The sequence below is a fragment of the Phasianus colchicus genome, chromosome 15 (assembly GCF_987193195.1).
Source record: "Phasianus colchicus chromosome 15, bPhaCol1.hap1.1, whole genome shotgun sequence".
Lineage (NCBI taxonomy): Eukaryota > Metazoa > Chordata > Aves > Galliformes > Phasianidae > Phasianus > Phasianus colchicus.
Genome location: NC_143450.1, coordinates 3366277 through 3387199, shown reverse-complemented (window position 1 = coordinate 3387199; position 20923 = coordinate 3366277). Strand labels below are relative to the sequence as shown.

The 20923-nt window shown below is 42.6% G+C and overlaps 1 protein-coding gene across 5 annotated transcripts in view; it reads right to left on the bottom strand.

Moving 5' to 3' along the window:
• The window catches only part of FBXW11 (F-box and WD repeat domain containing 11), a 65859-nt gene that overhangs the window by 20673 nt on the left and 24263 nt on the right, over window positions 1–20923 (bottom strand). For all 5 annotated transcript variants that reach the window (XM_090151141.1, XM_090151142.1, XM_031598002.2 and 2 more), the window contains 4 exons: window positions 12766–12828; window positions 11488–11713; window positions 2249–2435; window positions 1632–1722 (listed from right to left, as the gene is read on the bottom strand). In XM_090151141.1, the coding sequence (XP_090007267.1) occupies window positions 1632–1722; window positions 2249–2435; window positions 11488–11713; window positions 12766–12828 (567 nt within the window). The remainder of the gene's footprint in view (window positions 1–1631; window positions 1723–2248; window positions 2436–11487; window positions 11714–12765; window positions 12829–20923) is intronic.

Sequence of the window (20923 nt, the reverse complement as noted above, 5' to 3'; positions counted from 1 at the left end):
GCTAGTACATATTTTTAGTGGCATAGTCTTCCACTTCAAGATACTGAAATATTTTACTTTTAATATTTGCATTAGTAATGGTAAGGAGTGAAACATGAGAATTTGGTCTTTTCCCCCCTACTCATTTCCTGCTAGTGAGAACCATCCACTTCAGGAGCACCATTTCTGTGTATCTTATCAGTGCATCTCTAGTAACTAAAGAATCATATTATTAACGAAATTAATAATTTCTTTCATATTATTAATAAAATTAAGGCTGTCAAAGTTTAAAGGCTACAATTTCATAACCCCTCAAAGGAACACTCCATCTCTAGTAACGAGAATAAATTTATATAGATATTCCACTTATACCTTACTGAATGAGTACTGGAAGAGAATAACTTCTAAAATCTGGGATAAAATAACGCTGAACTTCTTCAATATTCTACACAATTTCAAAGGCCATCTTCCCACATTGCTTTCCTCCCATTTTTGTTAACTGAACAACATCAAAATTTTGAGAACAAAAGAATATCACATCAAGAGTTCCCTTTAATTCCATGGGCTTACCATCACTATAATACCACTGCCATGCCTTACACATACAAGTCATCTCCTTTCAAATACTAAGATGTGCATCATTCAACTAGCAAGTAAGTATCAAATTTGATCTTCCTTTGCCTATGCAACATTTAACCCTTAGTTCTGATCTTTAGATGTTTATAAATTGTGTAACGGGGATTAAAAACATTTGGAAATTGGATTACATTTTGCAGCAGTTACATTTTACAGATAGGCTAAGAGTTCTGAATAATTTTACAGATTGCCAAGCAACACATACTCATGTTTGCCATGGCAGAATGATTCCATTAGATCACATCTGCCTTAAACATCAAAACACATTTCCCCACTAATGAACTTCAGACCAAAGTTTTATATCCATCATGTGGTTGAAATAAGTACAATAATGCCTGAGGTATCACTGAAGAGTTCAGTGGTGGATATACAGGAAACTGAGCAAGACTAACATTCTGCTGCTAAGTAGAATAGATGATGCTTATCAGAAATATCTTTAAAAAGTGAGCCCAACATTGTTACTCCAGAAAGATAAGCACCATTTTTGTATCAGACAAAAGATTTCTCATTTCTATTACCTCCTTACCACCAATACCTCTGCTGAGCTTGCTACAGTAGGACTAATTTCTCTAACACAAAAATCTTCAAAAAAGATTCCCATCCAATGCAGAAAGCTGCATTTGTATCATTTATGGTTTTACAAGTAACAAGTTACTACAGGAGCTACACTTCAAAATGATTAGCATTTAGCGTTAACTCTCAGATCATGTTTTAAGTGAGTGTAACAAATATATCAGAACATTCTGAAGTACAAAGGATTCCTAAAACTGCTGTCTTATTAAAAACCACAGACCCAAAAGAGTTCCAGAATCTTTAAATGCAAAAAGGACAGAGTTAACACAAAGCTTAGGGTAACACATTAAAGCTGCTGAGGGCATTTCTTACATTTTCAGAGCCCAAAATGCAGTAGTAATACAAATGAATATAATATGCTTCATCATTCCAGCATGCATCTTTGAAACATTAACTACAGAAATATCATTTCTGCTGCAGATATTACATGTCAGAAAACATACCTCTATGTCCTGTATTATCTTTGGGTATAAGGACCTGTAAAATGAATTTGGGGGGCCATCTGTTGGTCTGTTTTTAAACAGGTACTGATCCCTAGAAAGAACCAGAAACATATTTTTCAGTTTACCACAAAGAAACCAACCTGCAAAGGAATTCAAAATCTGCACAGAACAAAAACTTACAACACATTCTTACAGAATACTTGTAATAATTTTTAGTATTGAAATTATAACCCTTGTGACTTTACAATCTGACAGCTGTATTTCAAAAGAAACAGGTGTTTTCCTTATGGCTTTCTGATTGAGGGTTCTTTCTGCTCCTCAAGGCTTTGGCCAGCAGGGTGTCCTCCTCTTGCACAGCTTCTTACACCATGCCTTGCACTTTCTTATGCACACCACTAGAGAGCACAGAGAAACAGGTTCCTAAAGCAGAACACCTGATACCTTCACATATCTTTGTGAAGGATGAAAAGCTCTTTGCTGCTGCTGCCACAACAGTCCACAGAAGGGATAAGGACTGCAGCGATACTCACTATCAATTGCTCTCTGGTGGAGCTCACAATTAGCTCAATCTATCAAGGAGCACACAGTAAGAAATGAATTACTGTCTTGGTACTTACCAACACCTTCTTTCTGACAGTCCCTTCCACAGCGGATCTGTGCGTACCATTCTTTCAATCAACTTTTTCCATAGCATTCCCTCAGAAATGACTCTCTGCCACTCCTTACATACCAGCTCTGCTGCACAGAGTGATCTGGCATCAAGATAGGAAAGGATGTTTTCTGCTATGTGATCTAAGCCTTGCTCTACAAAGAAACAAAAGCAATCAACATGTCAATCACTTCACAGTAAACTACTAAACACGTTTTACAGTACACTGAGAGAAAACTAACACAGCTTCATTTAAGGCACGGGAGCAGATGTGATTATTCATACCATACACAGAAGCATCAGTTTCAAATTAATCCTACAAGGTACACCAAAATATCTACCTCCTTAGTCCTTTCCTACTACTAGACTGTCCCATCTTCGCAGAAAGAATGAGAGCAAACTAAGCTTCACCACTGCACATCAGCAGCAGAAAGCATTTTGCTGCTTCTCAGGACAGAATCCTGGATGTTTTAGGCACATAATCCATGGGGCTACATGGTCCAAGAAGCAGGTATTCCTCAATATCTGTAATACAAGGTTGTAAGTAATATTGATTCCAGCTGCCTTACGTGTAACATTAGATAACTCAACCTAGCAGAAGACAGACTCTACAGCAACAAACATCTCCAGGAGAAGCATTAGCAAAGACTGAAAAAAAAAAAGAAAAAAAAAAGATTAAGCATGGGAACCTCTTTTGTATTTCAACTCTACAATCTACAGGTGCCAAGGCCTCTCCTTAATTTTGGATATGCACCATGCCCTTCAGCCTGATGTAAGCAAGAGAAAGCAGTGGAAATGCATCAGACAAATTTATTATATGGACGCAGAGCTTTGACACCTCAGGCAGTTATGCTGATTCATGGGTGGCTGCCACCAGCCTCCATGCTCAGGGAAGTTATTACCAATGGGCAACACCAGCAGAGGAGGGCTGCAGTTTTCCTGCAGCCACAGAAAAATACAAGAGGAATAATTTTTTTAAAACAACGTCAAGTTTAACATAATCGTATTCAGTGCAGCACTTATTTGTTGTCCCAGCAATATGATTGTTTCTAAGAATCAACTAAAGCCTGCTCAGGATCACCAGAAGTACTTCTGAAATAGTGACAGATGGTAGCTCAACTTCTGAACCATACATGCTAGCCCAAAGTAACTCTGGTTTAGCTTCAAAGATTTCACTGCATATATAAAACAGCCATAATAGCAAACAGTATCTTTGCATCTCCTCTTCACCTGCTGGGATAGGTTGTGGATGCCCCATCCTGGAGGCATCTAAGGCCACACTGGTCTGGTGGTTGGTGACCCTCCACACAGCAGGGGGTTGAAACTAGATGATCGCCGTGGTCCTTTTCAACCCAGGCCGTTCTATGATTCTGTGATTCTCCCAGCCCTGAGCACACCATGGCAGAACAGAGGCACGTGTTTGCCTGCTGATCACACAGCCTTTGATGGGTCAGAGAACAAGTTCAGCAATGTGCACGGCAGAACTGTAAGCAAAATGCCACAGCTCCAACTGAGAGCTCTTAGGAAGTACTGAGATGTCACAGACACAACATCTGTATGGAGACTCTCATACCCTAACTCCACCTGCAGCATAAGGCATGACAGCAGTAAGCCAATATGCAGTAGTTAATAGTGGACTGGAGAAACACTGACATTTTGGATGATCCTAACTACTAGAAGCAGCTTAAAACCATGCAGAAGCCACTTATGTAACATATTCCACTAATTCTAAAATAGCAAGCAAATTTCTCCTGTTCATATTTCAATTCCAATACCTCTGGTCCAACAAGACATCACTGGTAGGTTTCCCATAAGCTCTCAATTGCTACATGAGAAACCTGAAGTAACTACATTTTCATAGATAAGGTAGGCCAGTTGGTCACACATGAAAAGCAACTTTCAAAGTAGGAGATGATCATTTTTTATTTTCCACTCTCTCTCACGATGACCTACTTCAAAATACTTGGGGGAAAAAAAACTTTTTTTTTTGTAAAGAATTAAAGTGCTCCTTAAGTCCTCCCGTGCTCTGTACATGGGCATAGCCTTCGTAAACTTGAGCAGCAGTGAAAAGAAAACAACACCTGCAGCTGAAGAGCACCTGGTTCAGTTCTCCCAAACAATTCAGAGAACTACAAAAAGGCAGCTCCTACAATATTTTCAATGCCAGTCATAACAACAGACTCCAACAACTGAATGGTGGCAAGGTCTAAGCAAGCAGGCTCTCGAACCCAACCACTTCCAAGCCAGGGAAGCCTCACCCAGAAACAGACCTCAGGGTAGCTATGAGCAGCAGCACCTCCTGCACTACCAGCAGCTTGTATTGGTACACATTGCGAAAGTTGCTCCATCCCAACCTTGCTAGTATCTATCAACTTAAGGATTCTAAGCACTGTTTACTTAGGGATACATTGAAGTTACTGTGATTTGGCAACTTTCCCAAGGATTCTCAGAGCAATGTAATCATGGCAAGGTCCTTTCTCAAAGTTAAAAGCACAAAACCACTGGGAATTGAGATGATAACTCCACTCACAATGAAAAGCAAAGGACACAGCTCATGAAAACAAGACAGCTCTGCTGAGTAAGCAGCTCTCTGATGCTGAAGGTTACAGGTGCTACCAACAGGGTACACAGCTTGCAACAAAACTAACTTAAGAACAACATGGTGGTGCTCAAACAGCACAAGGATCAGCCTATGTGGAGGACACGGCTGTCAGGTACAGCTGTAACACTCTAATCACAAACAACAGTTGTCTAAGTGTTTTCCCAGCACGGCGTTCTGAAAAGGAAGAAAGTTTTCCACATGAAGCACTGAAGTTCCCCAAGCAAACAGCGCAGAGGATATGGCAGTTAACTGCTGTTACCTGCAAACATTACCCACAGAGCAACACACCAAAGTCTGTGTACAAAGTGGAAGAGCTCAGGGTTCCCATTTCACTACACCGTTTCCCTTTTCAGAGCACCCTGCTCTCCCTCTTGAGACCCAGTTGGTGCTTTTGCTGTTCTCCCAGCACAGGTGCCATGGTGTGGGGCTGCAGATGCATTATGATTTGCACAAGGATCTTTAGGCAAGTCATTAGGCAATAAGAAACACTAGGAAATTGCAGAACTGATAGAATGGCCAGGATCAGGCTGCTATGTTTCAAGCTTAAAAAGGGAGGTAATCATTGATGCCAACGGAATGTCTGTAAAACAGCAGGACAAGAGCACTGACTTTCAGTGCTCTGCCATCCCATAGCTCCAGGATGCTGGCATGTCTCTGCCATGTGAAAGATGGGTTTAATCAGCTGCAGCCTGCCTGAAGAGCAGAGGCACACACAAAGCTAATCTTTTCAAATGACCTTAATTTTTCTTTATGTTAGAGGAATAACCTACTCCAGCTATGTCTAGGTTCCATAAAAGCCAGCAGCATGTGAATGATGACAGGCAAATGTTTCATCATCTGCACCTTAAAGGTATGAAAGAAATCTTCTACTTGAGCATCTGAAAGACTGCAGGTGAACGAGCAAAAGAATCAAAGTTCATAGAATAACCAAGTTGTACCACCAAGGGAACAGCTGTCCTTAGCAGGCACATTCTGGTCGGAGTATCACCATGTATCTCTTGTCACAAAGATGGGACAGCAGGATCCATGCTGAACAAACCCTCCTACTGGATGCTTCTCTAATTCCAGGCCTGAGAAGTGTAATGCTGCCAGACTGGCTAAACTTCAATAAAAAAAAAAAGAAAATCACCACATAGGCATACTAACATTCACAGATGGGCAAAGTTAAATGTTTTTAGCTAATTAGTTGTAAGCAAACCCCGAGTCTGCCTTTTTTTTCAACCACACACTCAAAAAGGAAGGGTATGAGACAAAGCATCCATGCTGGCACCCGACTGTTGCTGTCACCTTGCTCACAGCTCTCAGCAGTCTCTGAAATGTAGAGACCATGGAAATGCCAGGTGCAAAGTCTCACTACCCAAGGCAGAACATGACAGATAATGCAGGACGTTCAAGCAATGTTCATACACACTTATACCACCATAAAGTTTATCTGTTACTGCCATCTCCTGGCAATGAACTAAATAATTACCTCACCACAAAGCAAGACAAGACTGCCAAGGAGCTGTAGAGTTACCAATAGTCAGTCCAATAAAAAAGACATACTGCAAAGCATCCTCTGAACTGAACAATCCACACACTGGCCTCAGCCCCTATTCTCCCATACTTAGATCATCTTTCAGAAAGCACCACATAAAACTAGTTCTGCTCTGAGCAGAACTGAAATGTCTTTAGAGTGAGGAGGGCAGTACCCCTTGCTTTCCAGCAGCAGATTAAGCATTTTAAAACCAAGTACAAGCAGCAAACAGCACACTCCTTTATTGGAAATCCATACGTACTATTTGAAATCCTTTGTGTAAGAATTTCAGTGTCACTTAGGCAGTTTGGGGAGTTTGATTCCCACTGCTGTTTTGAGACTACCAAAGAGCATCAGGTTCCCAGTCACGATGGCAGGCAGCAAACACCACGCTGGCCCTCCATCTTATCTCCTGTGGTGCTAAGCAAATACAGGATTGACAAACTACTTTCCCTACTTAAAAATGTGATCGAGTAATGCAATGTGTACATTCATCAGCTTTGCTTGTCCAAGTGCTTTCAGTTTTCTTTTCCTTGTGAAATACTGTTTTTTTTCAAAATGACAGTTCTCCAGATTAAATGTCATTGTGCAGAACTGATTAAGAATAATGACAAACAAAAGCAGAAATGTTTTGTAATTGTTCGGTCTTCAAACAGCTGCATTTGAAAAGGCAGTAATACTCCTTTGGAAAACAGTTGCGAAAATCTGAATCCAAATCCACCTCATGCTGCAAGTCCAGAAATGCAATCAAATTAAGCAGACAACTGCAACCTCATTAAATAAATATGATGGTTACCAGACAATAAAATCTACTTTAAGGTATTCAAAAGACATGGTGCACTTTCTAGCAGGCAATAAAGCCAGCCAAGCTGAGGACAAGGCAGCGTCCAACTGCCAGCACACTGACCTCAAACTGCAGCCTGAAGGACCAGCAATCCCTCCAGAACCTGGGCTGTCCTTGAGGGGAATGATGTGCAGCTACTTGCTGACTGCCCACGGACGCTGTGAAGCTGGTGATGGCTGCTGTGCTGCTAGGAGCCACCATCCCTGCTCCTTAGGTGAGAGGAGCAGCAGGCAGCACAGCTCTGGCCAGCTCAGGTCCTCCTGCTGCATGTGCAGAGCCCACAGCCATTGGGTTGGCACCCATATCCTGCTCAGAATCCTATTTTTTAAAGAGCATTTCACTGCAATACAGCAAAACTTTATGGCTGGAATATGGCTCCTAAGGAGAGCAAGTAATCTAATTAACTGCAAATACACCAAAAGCCTTCTTTCCTAGTAAGACTTGTTTTCTTCAGGCTAGGAATGCTCTCAAGAGGGTTAATACCTAAGCACCCATCAACAAACAAATGCTTTAGGAACAAGAGGACCTCAGGCCTGGTGAGTCTGAAGGCAGGAGAGGAGCTTGGCTGCTTCCTATCACTTGACAGAGCCAGAACTGCTGCAGACTCCTGCATGTGGTGCAATCCTAGTACCAAATACTCATCAATTTTGCATTGAGTTAACCGAGGCTTTTCATAAAAGCTAGCTGCAATTGGCTGCCACAGCTCCACAACAGCAAGAATGTCTCTACGCATCCCAGTCTGTGGCAGCACACCTTACATTTCAACACATACAAACTGCTTTTTATGAAGCCCACGTTTCACTGAGTTTTAAGGACCAACTGCAAATTACGAGGTAGAAACCCTCCATTAGCAGACACATAATTTCTACAATCCTGTATAATGGTTAAAAATAGATTTGTAAAGGTCAGCAATGAGTGCTTTCTGATGCTGTTATAATACAGCAATCCCAACTCCTGTGAGTACACACAGCCTTGAAAGCTGCATGCAAAGCACAAATGTACAACCTCTTTGCTTTGCTACCAAGCCTACTTACAATTCTTCCTGCTTGCAAAGACATGCAGATTAACCTCACTCACACCGAAGCCATGTCAAGTGAAATATTTATGTGGAGTTGCACAGTGGAACCAGCTTGTTACACTGCAGCTCAGATGGGCCTGTGATAATCCCATCACACAATGTGCAGGACTTCATTTTCAGATAACTTCAAGCCCGAAGCAGCTGCAAATGCCTGTTTTACATTAAAAGTCTGTGAATATTCAGTTTGAAAAGCAGTTTCCAAATTAGGGACTAAAACATTTGAATTTTCTTCAGTAAAACGTATCCAGCATTTATTGGTGTGCTTACCTAACAGCAAATCATGTTATTCCCAATCCTCACATCTCTTGCAGAGCTTCTGCAGTTTTATAGAAGATGGTGAAAAAAGCCAGCTGTTGTTCATTAGAGGTACCAGATGAAGATTTGCTTGAATTTCAACAGTAAATTAAAAAAATTAAAACCCATGGGGATTTCCAAGCTCAAAGTGCAAATATCACCTTGTGTGACAATGGAACCCAAATGTGGGATGTCAGCTCTCAGAGCCTGGCCAACATTAGACACAAAGCAGTCACTGGGATCGTGCAATTGTGCTGACTTTGATCGGTGCAGAGATCCAGGTGGGACCTGCAGCATCAGCTGTGTGCCAGGCTCACGGCAGCACGAAAGAAACTGAACACAGCCTGACCTGCAGGGACAGAACCTGCAGACTAAACGTTCTGCCACTTCTTGCAACAAAGTTCACCAGAATGACCACTTTTTCCACTGAGGCAAAGGAAAGCCAGACACTGCCAACACTTTCCATCTTCCCTGTGTTCTCACCGGAGTGAAAATCAGCAGGGACAGTAGCAAGAAGAAATGATTTCAATTTAAAACACAGGTTTAGCTTACTTCAGATCAGTAGAACTACCTTTTAAAAAGCAATACCGATCTTCTGTTTAACATGATGTCATTCTAACGTTGCAATGATTTCAATCATGTCAAATGAAGCTCTTGGGAGCTTCTACACATCTACACAAAAACAAATCCAGATTCCCTCATGGCTGATGGAAAGGGAAGAATTAACAGCTCTTTCCTTCTGCTCTCACAGGAACTGATGTGCCTATTGCACCTCAAGAAGTAATAAATGCACACCAGCAGCGCAGAGCTCCCAGCTAAATGCTGAAGACTCTGTGTGCAGACAAAAGGCAACAAGCATCACTATTTTCTGCAGAGGTTTCTCAGACAGGTGCCTGCATGCAGGGCAGCTCCCCGCTCAGCAGCCCGGCCAGCAGCACTGCAGCACAGCACCACATGAAAACTTGGCTTCTATTGGGCATTCTGGGAAACTGCATTTTCTACCACAGGTATCTGCAGAAAAATAACTTTTTCAAATGAATAAAAACATGAGGCGGCTGCTGATTCTCAGAGTGTTGTAGGTAGTGTCAAACATAAGCTAATCAAAGTAAAATAACTGAAAACAGCAAATCATCCCCAGCAAAGCATCTCTTCTTACAATACCACCTTTAAGAAAGGCTGACACAGGAAAATAGAATAGTTTCCAGTATTCACATCTTCCAGACAACAGAAGTTGTCAACACAAATATCTATTTGTTACGTATACAAACATGGTAAAAACAACTGTCAGCAAGGAAGCTCCCAGAGATGTCCCAGCAATACAAATGTAATACAAAAGAACCATGCATCTCCATTATATCTGCCTTGACAAGTAACATAAAAGCAAACAAAAGTATAATTGAAGCTCATGCTTGCACGTGACAACTGTGATGGTCTATTTCACTTCATTTTTTTTTTTTTTTTTGCTACATCTCAGATATTCCCCTAGAGAAATCAGGAAATCAAGAGCAAAGCAAGCTGAAAGAAACATCCGTTACTGAAAGGAGAGCTCTCCAGTTAGAATGAGGAGCACCTTTCTATGCACATTCCTTGATAAGCTAAGTCTTCTTTTAAAAGAAATTCCATGAAATGGAGATGTGAGAGAAAAGGCAATTTCCTCCCATTCATGGCCTCCATTCATACTTTTAAGACTTTCTTCTTTTAATAAGAAGGAAATAGAGCACATGAGATTCTGTATTATTTCGTGTCCTACCCTATATTCTTCATCCTCCTACTTCATCCCTCTGGCTACTATGAATTTAATTTCAACCATGCTTGACAGACGAGTCAAAATCTCATCACTACCTCCAAAAGTTGAATTCATCCAAGTTTTGGGAAAAAAATATTTATATATATATATATATATATATACACACACACACAAACACACACATATATACGTATATATAGCACTATAGAGAACAGAAACCCACAGCATCCAAGCTACAACCATAATATTAAAAACCAAAATAGCAGCATTCAAAACTTAGATACCAGAGAACTTGTAAGGGTCAAGCTGAAGGAGGAGCCTTCCTCACCTGTGCTGGTAATTACCAGATTACCAATTTCCAATCCTTTCCATTTGTATCCCCTCTCACTGCTCATGGCTGTGGCGTTCATGGAATAACAGCCATAGACCACTCACTGCAGGTGTCAGTCTGTGCTATTTTACTGCCAGTGGCAAATAGAACACATTTGACCACTTATGTGATGTATACTTCTCACGCTGAGAATGACGTCCACATATTTACCTTTCAGAAGACGACTTTTCATAAATCAATGGGAAGAAAAATCCACAGTTTTATAGGAAATTAAAAGTGAAAGATTTTGTGTACCTACTTATTAATGCTCATATTTTTCAAAGAAATGAATATCTGAAGTGTAAGAATATATTTCATATTTGAACTGTTGACAAAGTTTTACTCTGGTTTGTAGCACCGGAGGTTCTCAACAACCGAAGAAAGGAATCAAAGCTGGACAACACAAAAAAATCCCCAATTGTTTCTGCTCTCGAGTCAGCAACAAGATAAGACAAACCAGATTCGTTTATCTGTGCAGGCAGCTTTTCATTCAAGATTTGGAAAACGTGCCGTTCTTGAGGATATACTACTCAAACTGCTCTTCGTGGAACAACACTGGCATCCAGTGGCCAATTCAATTAATCACAGAAGCAAATGACTCAGCTGCCCTCCTGCATTTCCTCTGACTAGGAAACATCACATTATTTAAATCAGACAGTCTACATCTGGAGGATGTTCAGAAAAGTCTGCATACATTCCAAGTATCAGAAAAATGCTTTCATAAATATGCTTTTTGTAAAATGAATATTAACTTACCTGGTAACGCTGTGATGAAGTCCCGTTGTAACATGGGCTTCAAGTAAGAGTTAATATGTCCATGCTGATAGTGACACATTCGTGAAATAAGGTGTTCCACAAATTCAACCTGATCTGATTCAGACCACTGGTCAAAATATTTAATACACAAGTCTTTTTCCTTTTCGTAGTTTCCTTCTGATGGTCTTTTTCTTGAGACAATCACAGATGAAGTTCCATTACTTATCTGTTTTTAGAAACAAAATGTCAATACTTAAAATGAACAAAAGCAGCCTTCTAAGAACTCACCAATAAAGAGAACGTGAGAAGAAACAAAGACAACAATCAAACTTTTAAACATTGTTCAAGCTATGTGCAATGCCATGCGCACCTCATCTTCCATAGATAAGGCCAAGTGAAAGGCCCTTCTTCCAAACCAGGAGTTATGCTGAAATCTGAATTCTCCTAGCTCTTAGAATTTTAACATCAAAGACCTTACCTGTTTTAGAAATTTTTCAAACTAAGTGGTTCCTACTACACATGCCAGTTTGTCTTTGCTGCACGCTGCAGCCTGCCTCCACAAATGCTTTACAGATGCTCTAGCAGTTAAAATTATACACACTCAGTTATGTACAAAAGCTGGCTACAACTTCTCCAATTAACATAAAAATCATCAAGACCCTCCATGTCACTGTCGCACTGTTTGCCCACAAACAAGGCCCAAGAATGATGTGATGTCAAAAAGCAATGCTTGTTTTGTTTCTGAAAAACAGCTCAATCAATGTTTGAGACATCCATGTAAAATAAATCCTGGGAGCTTCAGTGACAAATCAGGATGCTTCAGAACACCACCCCAGGACTTGCTACTTATCAGCAAAGAGAACCAAAGGCTCACGCCAGGCTCTTCTGAGCTCTTTATGACATCAAAAAGGGCTTCTGAGGCTCTTCTAAATATTCCCAAAATAGTCCAAAGCCAACTGGTTGCAGCTCCTTTCTATGCACAAGTGTTGGATTTTTTCTTTTAAACAAAGGTCACCTGCTCTGAAAAGCTAGACTGTATTCACACATATCCTCTGAAGCACAACTGTGACACTTCAAGGTCAGCACAAACCACAGAATTTAAGATCTAATCATTTCTCAAGTATTGTTCATTGATGTCATCCTTCACTTGAATACTGAGCTAATTCGAGGATGATAGAGTCAACCTACATATAAGGATGATTACACATCTGCAGACACAAGTGTGTGGAAGCTTCCCAAGGAAAGCCATGGCCCACCTCTCCCCATGCACACACCTACCTGCCATAGGGTATTTTTCTTTGGAGACTCATCTTCATTCTGATCCTCCATCACTGATGTGTTCTAGGAAAAACGGAATTAGGATTTTAATTTTCTGTTTTTCATACTATGGCAATTCCTTGCTGTACAAGCATGATGAAAAAGCAAATTAATTGAACGGGTAAAATTAATTTTCCCAGTGAATGGAATTATCAGAGATTCCTGGCCACAAAACCTGTGTCTTGTAAATAAATTCCCCTTTTAACTGACAGGTTTATCAAACCCACTTACTGTAAAGACAACTCCCCAGCCCCTCTTCAATTTCTTTGAAGGGTTTTCATGCAGCCTTTCAACGCTTTTCTCAGTGGGAAATAAATTCACTTGCATCCTACTCAGGCCAAAGTAATTAAACCTGTCAAAGCAATCAACTAGCACTTTCTGCCAAAGCAAAATCGTACGCATCTAGTTGAAAATTAAAAAAAAAAAAAAATCATGATATTCTGCTTGCATGCAATAGAGCATTAACTCCTCTTTGCAGACCTAGCTCAGCATGAGAGGAGGGATCACCCTCTGCAGAATGTTCCTGCAGCTTGCAATCAGTTTGTGGCCATGGCCCCTTGGCAGTCAGCAGCTTCCTTCACCCCAATTTCAAGGCTCGCCCTCCATCACCGCTGCTCCTCCCTGCTCCTCATCTTCCCTTTTGCTCGAGAACAACAGATGGAAGAATTTCTAGCAACATTCAGCCACAGATACTTCTTTTTAGAGGTCACTTGAATTTATAAGAATCTTTCCTTCTTTTAATTACCTGCTCACTTCTGCTGTCACTACCCAGCTGCCATTTCTTTCTGTCTGCTCACTGGTACTCCACACTTGAGCTTCCCACCAGCCTGCCCTCCCTACTGCACACTGAATAACTGCCAGGTGGCCATCAAGAAAACCTGAAGGTCTTAAAACATTGCCTGTATTTTTTTTTTAATCCTTCTTCCCCTCTCTCAGCAGAAAGAGGACAATATACTCCAGTCAAACACACAATGAAATAAGTCACACATCTCCTTTACTCTTGTCATTGCTGATTATGGTTTAACTCCTTAACAACTATATTCCCAAATTAAAACATTGTTCCACATCAATACACATTTGTCACTTCGCCTCCCTATCCCTCTCTTATTAGGAGTGAACCACACCAAAATCAGCAAACTTGAAACCAAAAATTAACAGCATTATCCCTACAGGCAAGCCCTGCTCCACCACTTGACTCCAGGGCTGGTTCTGAAGAGTACCCTGAGCCTCTTCTGCCTTGCTGTTACATATGAAAATCACATCTCACACAAAGGGAAGACGTCATTAAGAAAGCTGTCTGCTAGGTGATAGAATGCTCCAGTCTGTCTGGTGTTGGCACACACAGCAACACCAAATACAGGCCCAGGAGATGCAAGCAGGGAATCCAGAATTGGACAAAGGCAGTAAAGGTACTTTTGCTACTCCCCGGATAGGAATGTTCCAGTACTTCTGAACACATAAGAACAGTAACACTGGAGAAATAAGCCCCACTTCCCAATTATGGTCTCTGGAGAAGCACGCCCTGGGCCCTGTCAGCCCAGCACCAGCACAGCTGTGCCCATGAGACTCCGTGCTGTACAGCTCACTGCAGCCCGCCTGGCACCCAGCAGGTCCAGGCCAGCTAGCCTGGCCCAAAAGGCAGGCATGGCTCCAGGGAATTACGCCAGGCACGTTTCTCAGTTTAAAAATCAAAAATATTAAAATGCTACTTAAAAATTCCCATATGTTGTTGACAGTGCTTTCAGTTAGCATGTACCTAAGTGAGTAAGGAACATCACAATTTCTTTTGATGTTTAAGGTTAAAAACACGCACTGATTCTATGAGCTGCCACTACCCAGGAGCCAAGAAGAGGAACTCTCAGGGAGTATCAAACCTTGAAGTTTCTCATTGCCTGCCTGGCTTGGGTACAGCAGAAATCCCACATTCTATCAGTTCAGCCCAACCTCACTTTCCTTCAGTAGGTCACGGAGTGTCTGCCACTGCTTTCTTCTGCTTCTTCACTGGGAAAATTCTCAGAGGTCACCGTTATCTTTTTCCAGGATGTAGGCTAAGAATAAAGGTCTAAACACAATGCATTTCATTCCAGGAACACACAACAGAGCTACAACAGAGCAGCACTCTAACACAAAGCGTACAAGAAAAACCTGACGAAGATGTTCAGACTTCCACACTGTGCTACTGACTACAAAGCAAGCTCTTATTACAGAAATTCTGCTCTGGCTCTGACGCTGCTCGGGTCAAGAGTAGCAGGCTTTCAGGGGGTGCTGTGTCCCTGGTGTGCACACTGCTGTGCTGGAGCAATAGGAAGGCTGTGTTTCTTCCATCCCTCTCCACTTGTCCCTCGTCCTTCAGGGGGTCAGCATGGTTCTGCCCAAGGACAGTTTCTTGGTTCCACAGCAACTATCTGGCACACACAGCAGTGCTGCTGACTGGCACATCTATGTCCTTTCAATGACTGGGCCACGGAGATGAGGGCAGACTGCATGGATCCCCTTCTAGCTGGAAATTTAACTCTGCCTATGAGACCGTACTTAACACACAGCTACGTTACTTTAATGGTATCAACTACAGTGTTTATTGCCTTCTCCTATCCTAAACTTGCTCCAAATTGCTCCCTATTATATCTTCTCTTCCTAATAAATTCTTTCTACTTCTGCCCTGTACAGTATTTAACTTTTCTGGTTATTCTCCAGATCACATACGTCCCAACTCATATGGGATTTACACACTGTACCCAGACTAACACATCACCAAGACTTAACTGCAGAACACAAGATGCCCAGATGGATCCTGTCCTGGTGCCAGGAAGAAGCAATCAGACAAGTCTAATTTGTCCTATATATCCACAGTACTCATCAGAAGAATTCCAGAACTCCTAACAGCTGGTGTCACCGGTCCTCGCATGGGAAGGTCTCCAACCATTAGGCAAGAAGGCAGATAGGCATCTACAAGTTGGACGCTCCTCCTCATCATGCCATTCATTCCCTGCTCTCCATCTGCATCTTGCTGCCTACCCCACCCAGCCTTGACACACAGCTACCCACTGCCCTCCTGCACAGCTTCCCAGTAGCTCCCGAGCACCAGTAACATCATCCACACCCTGTTTCCCCATGCAGCAAGCATGGGTGCAGGCAGTGAGCTCCTCCCTGCTCAGCTGTGCAGCCCTGAGCCCCTGCAATGGGGCTGAGCAGCACTCACGGGCAGACAGAACAGGCAGGATGTGCTACTGCCAGGATCACAGAAGCCCAGCAGCTCCTCACAATAGAAACTGAGCTTCTGAATACTGTCAATTAATCCTGCTTCTAAGTTCATTTTTTCCAGAAATTCTTGTTAACTTACTCATAGCTCTTGCAAAATTAGAATGATATTTCAAACCAGCTGTCATTCCTTAATTAGTCAGCCTGGAACAAGCACTCTCCATCCCCTACCAGGAAAGGCAGCGACAGCGACGCAGTAACAATGGGTGTGAGCAGACATTTCATGCTGCCCTACGGTCACGCTCAGCTGAATAAAGTCACTCCATGAACAGCCCGTCTCCATTCCCACTAACAGTAAATCAGTAGCCGCAATGAAGTGCACGAACTGTTCTCCGTGCTGCAGCATCCCATGTTCCTCTTCTAGCCCTGCAAGAACTCCAAGCTTTCTTGAACTTTTCTGCTCGCAGTGCTTCCAGTCCTTGGGATTTCCACCCTTCTGTGGGATGCAGGTGCACATGGCGAATGGGCTCAAAAGTTTCTTAAGGAGAAGAAAGAAATACTGACAAGCAACATCACTACGTAAAGCTCATTTCCTTCAGAAATCTGATTCCAAAAAGTTCAAAAAATAAAAACAACCATCAATGTTTCCAAAAGGGAAAAATATTGCAGGTATCACAAAACATCATAAATCACAGTGTCAATCAAGATCCTTACATACCTGATAGCAACTAAACTCTGACATCTCCCCAGGATTTACAGTTCCACAGCTGTATAAATGTATGATACCAGGTACAAAAGCACCTCCATTTCCCTGCTGATGGATGCCAGCAAGGCAGGTCTTGCTTCCAGAACCCAAGAAAAGAGGTGCACCTTTCCCAGCAGAAAGCTATCTCGTCTTCTGCCAGCCGTGCTAGCTACAGACAGGTAGAGCCGAGAGCTCTGCACCACGTTTCTGTATCTGGGAGTGCTTTCAGACACTTAATCGACTGAACAGCAGCAGCACGGTGCAGCTTTGTTCTTTAACCCAGTTTTAGTTCCAGTACCGACAGAGCAATTACAGAGGTGATAGCAATAACCCTGGGAACTGGGACGAGACTCACAATCAGCTGCGGCAGCTCCCAGCCAGGCAAACAACATTGTTGAGACTCTCCAGTAACTCCTCCCTGCTGAAGGAGTATGAAGGAGGATGGATCCGTAGCTTTAGCCCAAACTAGACAGGAGCTGTACTACCTTGAGAAATGAAATAGCAGTATTATGGTTCTCAGCCATAATGAAATGGAAAGTGGTGACCAACAAGAACTTTCATTGCCCCACCGTTAGGTCAGTAATTCTGATCAGAAATCTAGTAAGCCAAATCTTTCAAGTTCTCATTTCTAACAAATTTCTCCAGCGAGTGGGAACTACTAGTTAAAACTACAAGATGAACAAACCGATCAAAGTCCTGATTTCCTTCAGCAAATCATGCCTACATTTAGCCTTACAGAAGCTGAAAAAATGACACAAGTAACTACATACATACTTGGATGCTCAGAAGTTGAAGACAGAGGCTAAAGCTGGCTCCCTGCAGACTCGCACTGCCTTCTGAAACCAGCTCTGCCAGGCAGGGACTGCTGAAGGCACTAATTATCAGCACCCAGGGGAGGAGAGGCATCCACCAGCCAGCATGACAATGGGACATCAGGAAGGGGATCAGGAAGAAAAGCAGCGAGACATCCCTAACAGCTCAAGTGGTGGGTGCCTCTCACGGATTCTTGCTTTTGAAATAGCCAGAAAGCCCCAGATGGCTTAAGAGTGCTTTAAAATGAATGCAAGTCCCTCTTTAGGAAGTTATGGTCGCTATTTTCTAATCCAGGAATCTGAAATTATGTTTATGAGAAACATCCTGACACTTGACATCTTTTAACTACTGAGAGCCCAAACACTAAGTGAAGCAGGAGAACCACCAATCTTAAGCCACATAAAACACGTAACAGCTCTTCTCACATCAAGGACAAGATCTGTTCTCCAAGACAAGATGTCCCTCCAAATCTGCAGAGGAATGCAAAATACTCTGGTGGCTCTGAATTCCAGCTCAGAAATAGGCAGCCGCTGACAAAGTGTGCCTATGCTAACAACTGGAGAGACTCATAGACTCAAAAAAATCTCTGCAAGTATAGCCAAAGGCTATATAGGGAGGAAGCACATAAAAGATTCCTGTATCAACAGAGTAATAAAAGGTTAGGAACAGTTACTGAAAGCAGGGCAACAAAGATGTTTGGCTTCACAGAGGAGACGGCCCCAGCAACGCCATAGCTCCAGGTCTCAGCTCAAGATGCCCACAATAAATGGGGCCATGCACCATCTCTTTTTGTTGTTCGTTGTTGTTCATTCTGATTTTCTACTTAGTGAGATAATTAAGCCATACCTGCATGAAAACAGCCCCCTGAGATGAAAAGCAGACAGTGGAGCCCACGGCCAAATAATTTGCCAAATAAAGAGATTCAGAAAATATGATGGTAGAGAAAACTCTTCATCCACATCTCACTACTACAAAGCACTGTGAAAACAAAGCTCTGAGGGTCATCGAGTTCAACTTGAAGGGTTTCAAGTAAATTGAAAGTTAGTTCTGCTAATCATGGTCATACCTATATCTGAGATCTGTACTAATAATTTCTTGTTTCAGCTTAAACTGAACTGTTTATGTAAGCATTAGGTAACCACACACACCAGGCTCAATTGCCTTCAGTCCTCCCCTAGCAGCCAGGCTCCCCAGTTGCCAGGTAGTGCAGTTATTGCTGGAAGTTCAACCGAAAATATACTTGAAATACTGAGAGTGTACCAAGATCTAACAGCTGAAGGCAAAATTAGAAGGAAATCCTCATACTGAAAATAAAGCATCGCTTTTATTAGCCTCTGACTAACCACAGAAAGGTTTGCAAGAAGATTCAGTACCAGCAGATACCTTAAACACAAATGGGATAACAATGTGAGAACTAACACTGCTTGGACCTCAACTCACAGACTTAATATTGCTTTCACATATCCATTTGTACAGCCTCCAGGGGCCTGATTTTCAGGAAGCCCTGCCTGATCAGGAAGAGGTCCCAGTACCCAACAGCCCTCTCTCTGCTCAGAGAAAGGAAACCTCAAGTGCTTCTGCACTTCCAGCGCTCTAGAACAGTTATTCTGCAGGTGAGGAAGAACACAAATGGCTACTAACAACTACAACTGTGTACAACAGGTTATCCTGTTTAATCATGAATGCTCTGAGGACTGCAATTAGTACCAGTACTTCAACTTGGCTTCTAAAGTGTCAATCTTTGCCTTACGTCACTGCCAAATTCATTTGCTGTTCTTCAGTAAATACATGACTGTGTATCTCTTAATATTTAGCACATCTGATCTAACATTAGGTTAACCTCAGAAGTCAGTGTGGGCCATGTTCACGGATTACTAAACCACACTGCCTGTTTTTAAAGTGAAATTCCACCGAAATAATCACAAGTTTAGAATTCCTGCTGTGATCCAGCTCCATGAAACACCAAGCGAAGGCTCTGATCCCAGGGAAGGACTCAGGGCACTGGCAGCTCCATGCAGTGGGCAGCCAGCCACATGCAGGGCATCCTGCAGCTGCCAGCAGGGCAGTGAGCTTGGTAATGCACAGCCCAACCTGCACAGCACAACTGCTGAGCAACTGAAAAAGCAAAACCACTCTGCTGGCTTTTCCAACTTCAAAAATAGCATGACACAGGCTTTCATACAGATCAGAGTCACAGAATCGTAGCTTGGTATAAAAACTTAACTGACTGATTAAACTAGCAGTCAATTTCAGGCTGGAACAAGAGAAAACCCTGCTACTGCTGCCCAAATTACCAGCTGTTTTCCAGCATGCATATATTTTCACTCAATAGATGCTACTAGAAAAAAAAACATATAATTACTGCAATCCCAAGAGACACCAGTGTTTCCAGCAGCAGGTGTAATTGCTAAAATTAGAGAGGGAGGAGAATGCTTTTGATCTGTCAGATGATTTAAACTGCCTGTGCCCTCCCCTATTTTTTTTTTTTTTTTAAATATGCAACAGCTTTGCACTTCTTAGGGGAGAGCTTACCTCAACAGGTAACTGCAGGGATGGTGCCTAAAATATTCCTTGCGTAACTGTCCCAAACACACCCTGCTCTCATTTAATTTTCTGAGTGTCTGGAGCAAAGCGTCGGTAACAAAAGCTGCCTGCATCCATCACATCTTAACACGCTGTATGTGCAAGGACAGGGAGCGCTGAGTTGTGTAATTGTGGCTCAGATGAGTCACAGCCCTGCACTGTTCTGAGCACCACGGTGCAGGCTTGCCCAACATGGACATCAGGCAAACTGCTTCCCTGTACGTAAGGATGGGAGCCCTGCAGAAGGGAAGGTGGGAGCCCACAGTCCTTGGCTCCACACCAGCACCTACCAAGCAGCTCCTGCCCTCCAAAGCCACACATTAATTTGTGCTTTCCCTCTCACTTTTATAGCTTAACTTTGCTACGCACCGATCACATTTTCCTTTCAGCTGAAAACTGGCTTTATCTTCAACCAGCTGGACTGCGCAGAGCTCTGCCAGCCTACTCAGAGGTTGAATTATACCTCCAGCTCACAAGCCCTGCCTGTTTTCAGCCAGGCGCCCAGCCCTCCTTGGCAGGCTCTGTGCTGCATGCAGCCGGCCACATTCCTGCCCGCAGCAGAAACATCTCAGTGCTTCTGCAGTGTGGTACAGCGCTCCGGCTCATTGCTGACACTGCTGAAATCCCTCAAACTGAGGAGCGTGGTAATCTCTGAACTAACTGAATTAAACACAGCTGAAGTTGTCAGAGTTTCCAGTGCATTGCAGGCTCTCATTCCGAGCGGCCAGAGAACGCACCGCATGCTCTCCTACACAATTCTCACCCATCCTAAAAGTTTTT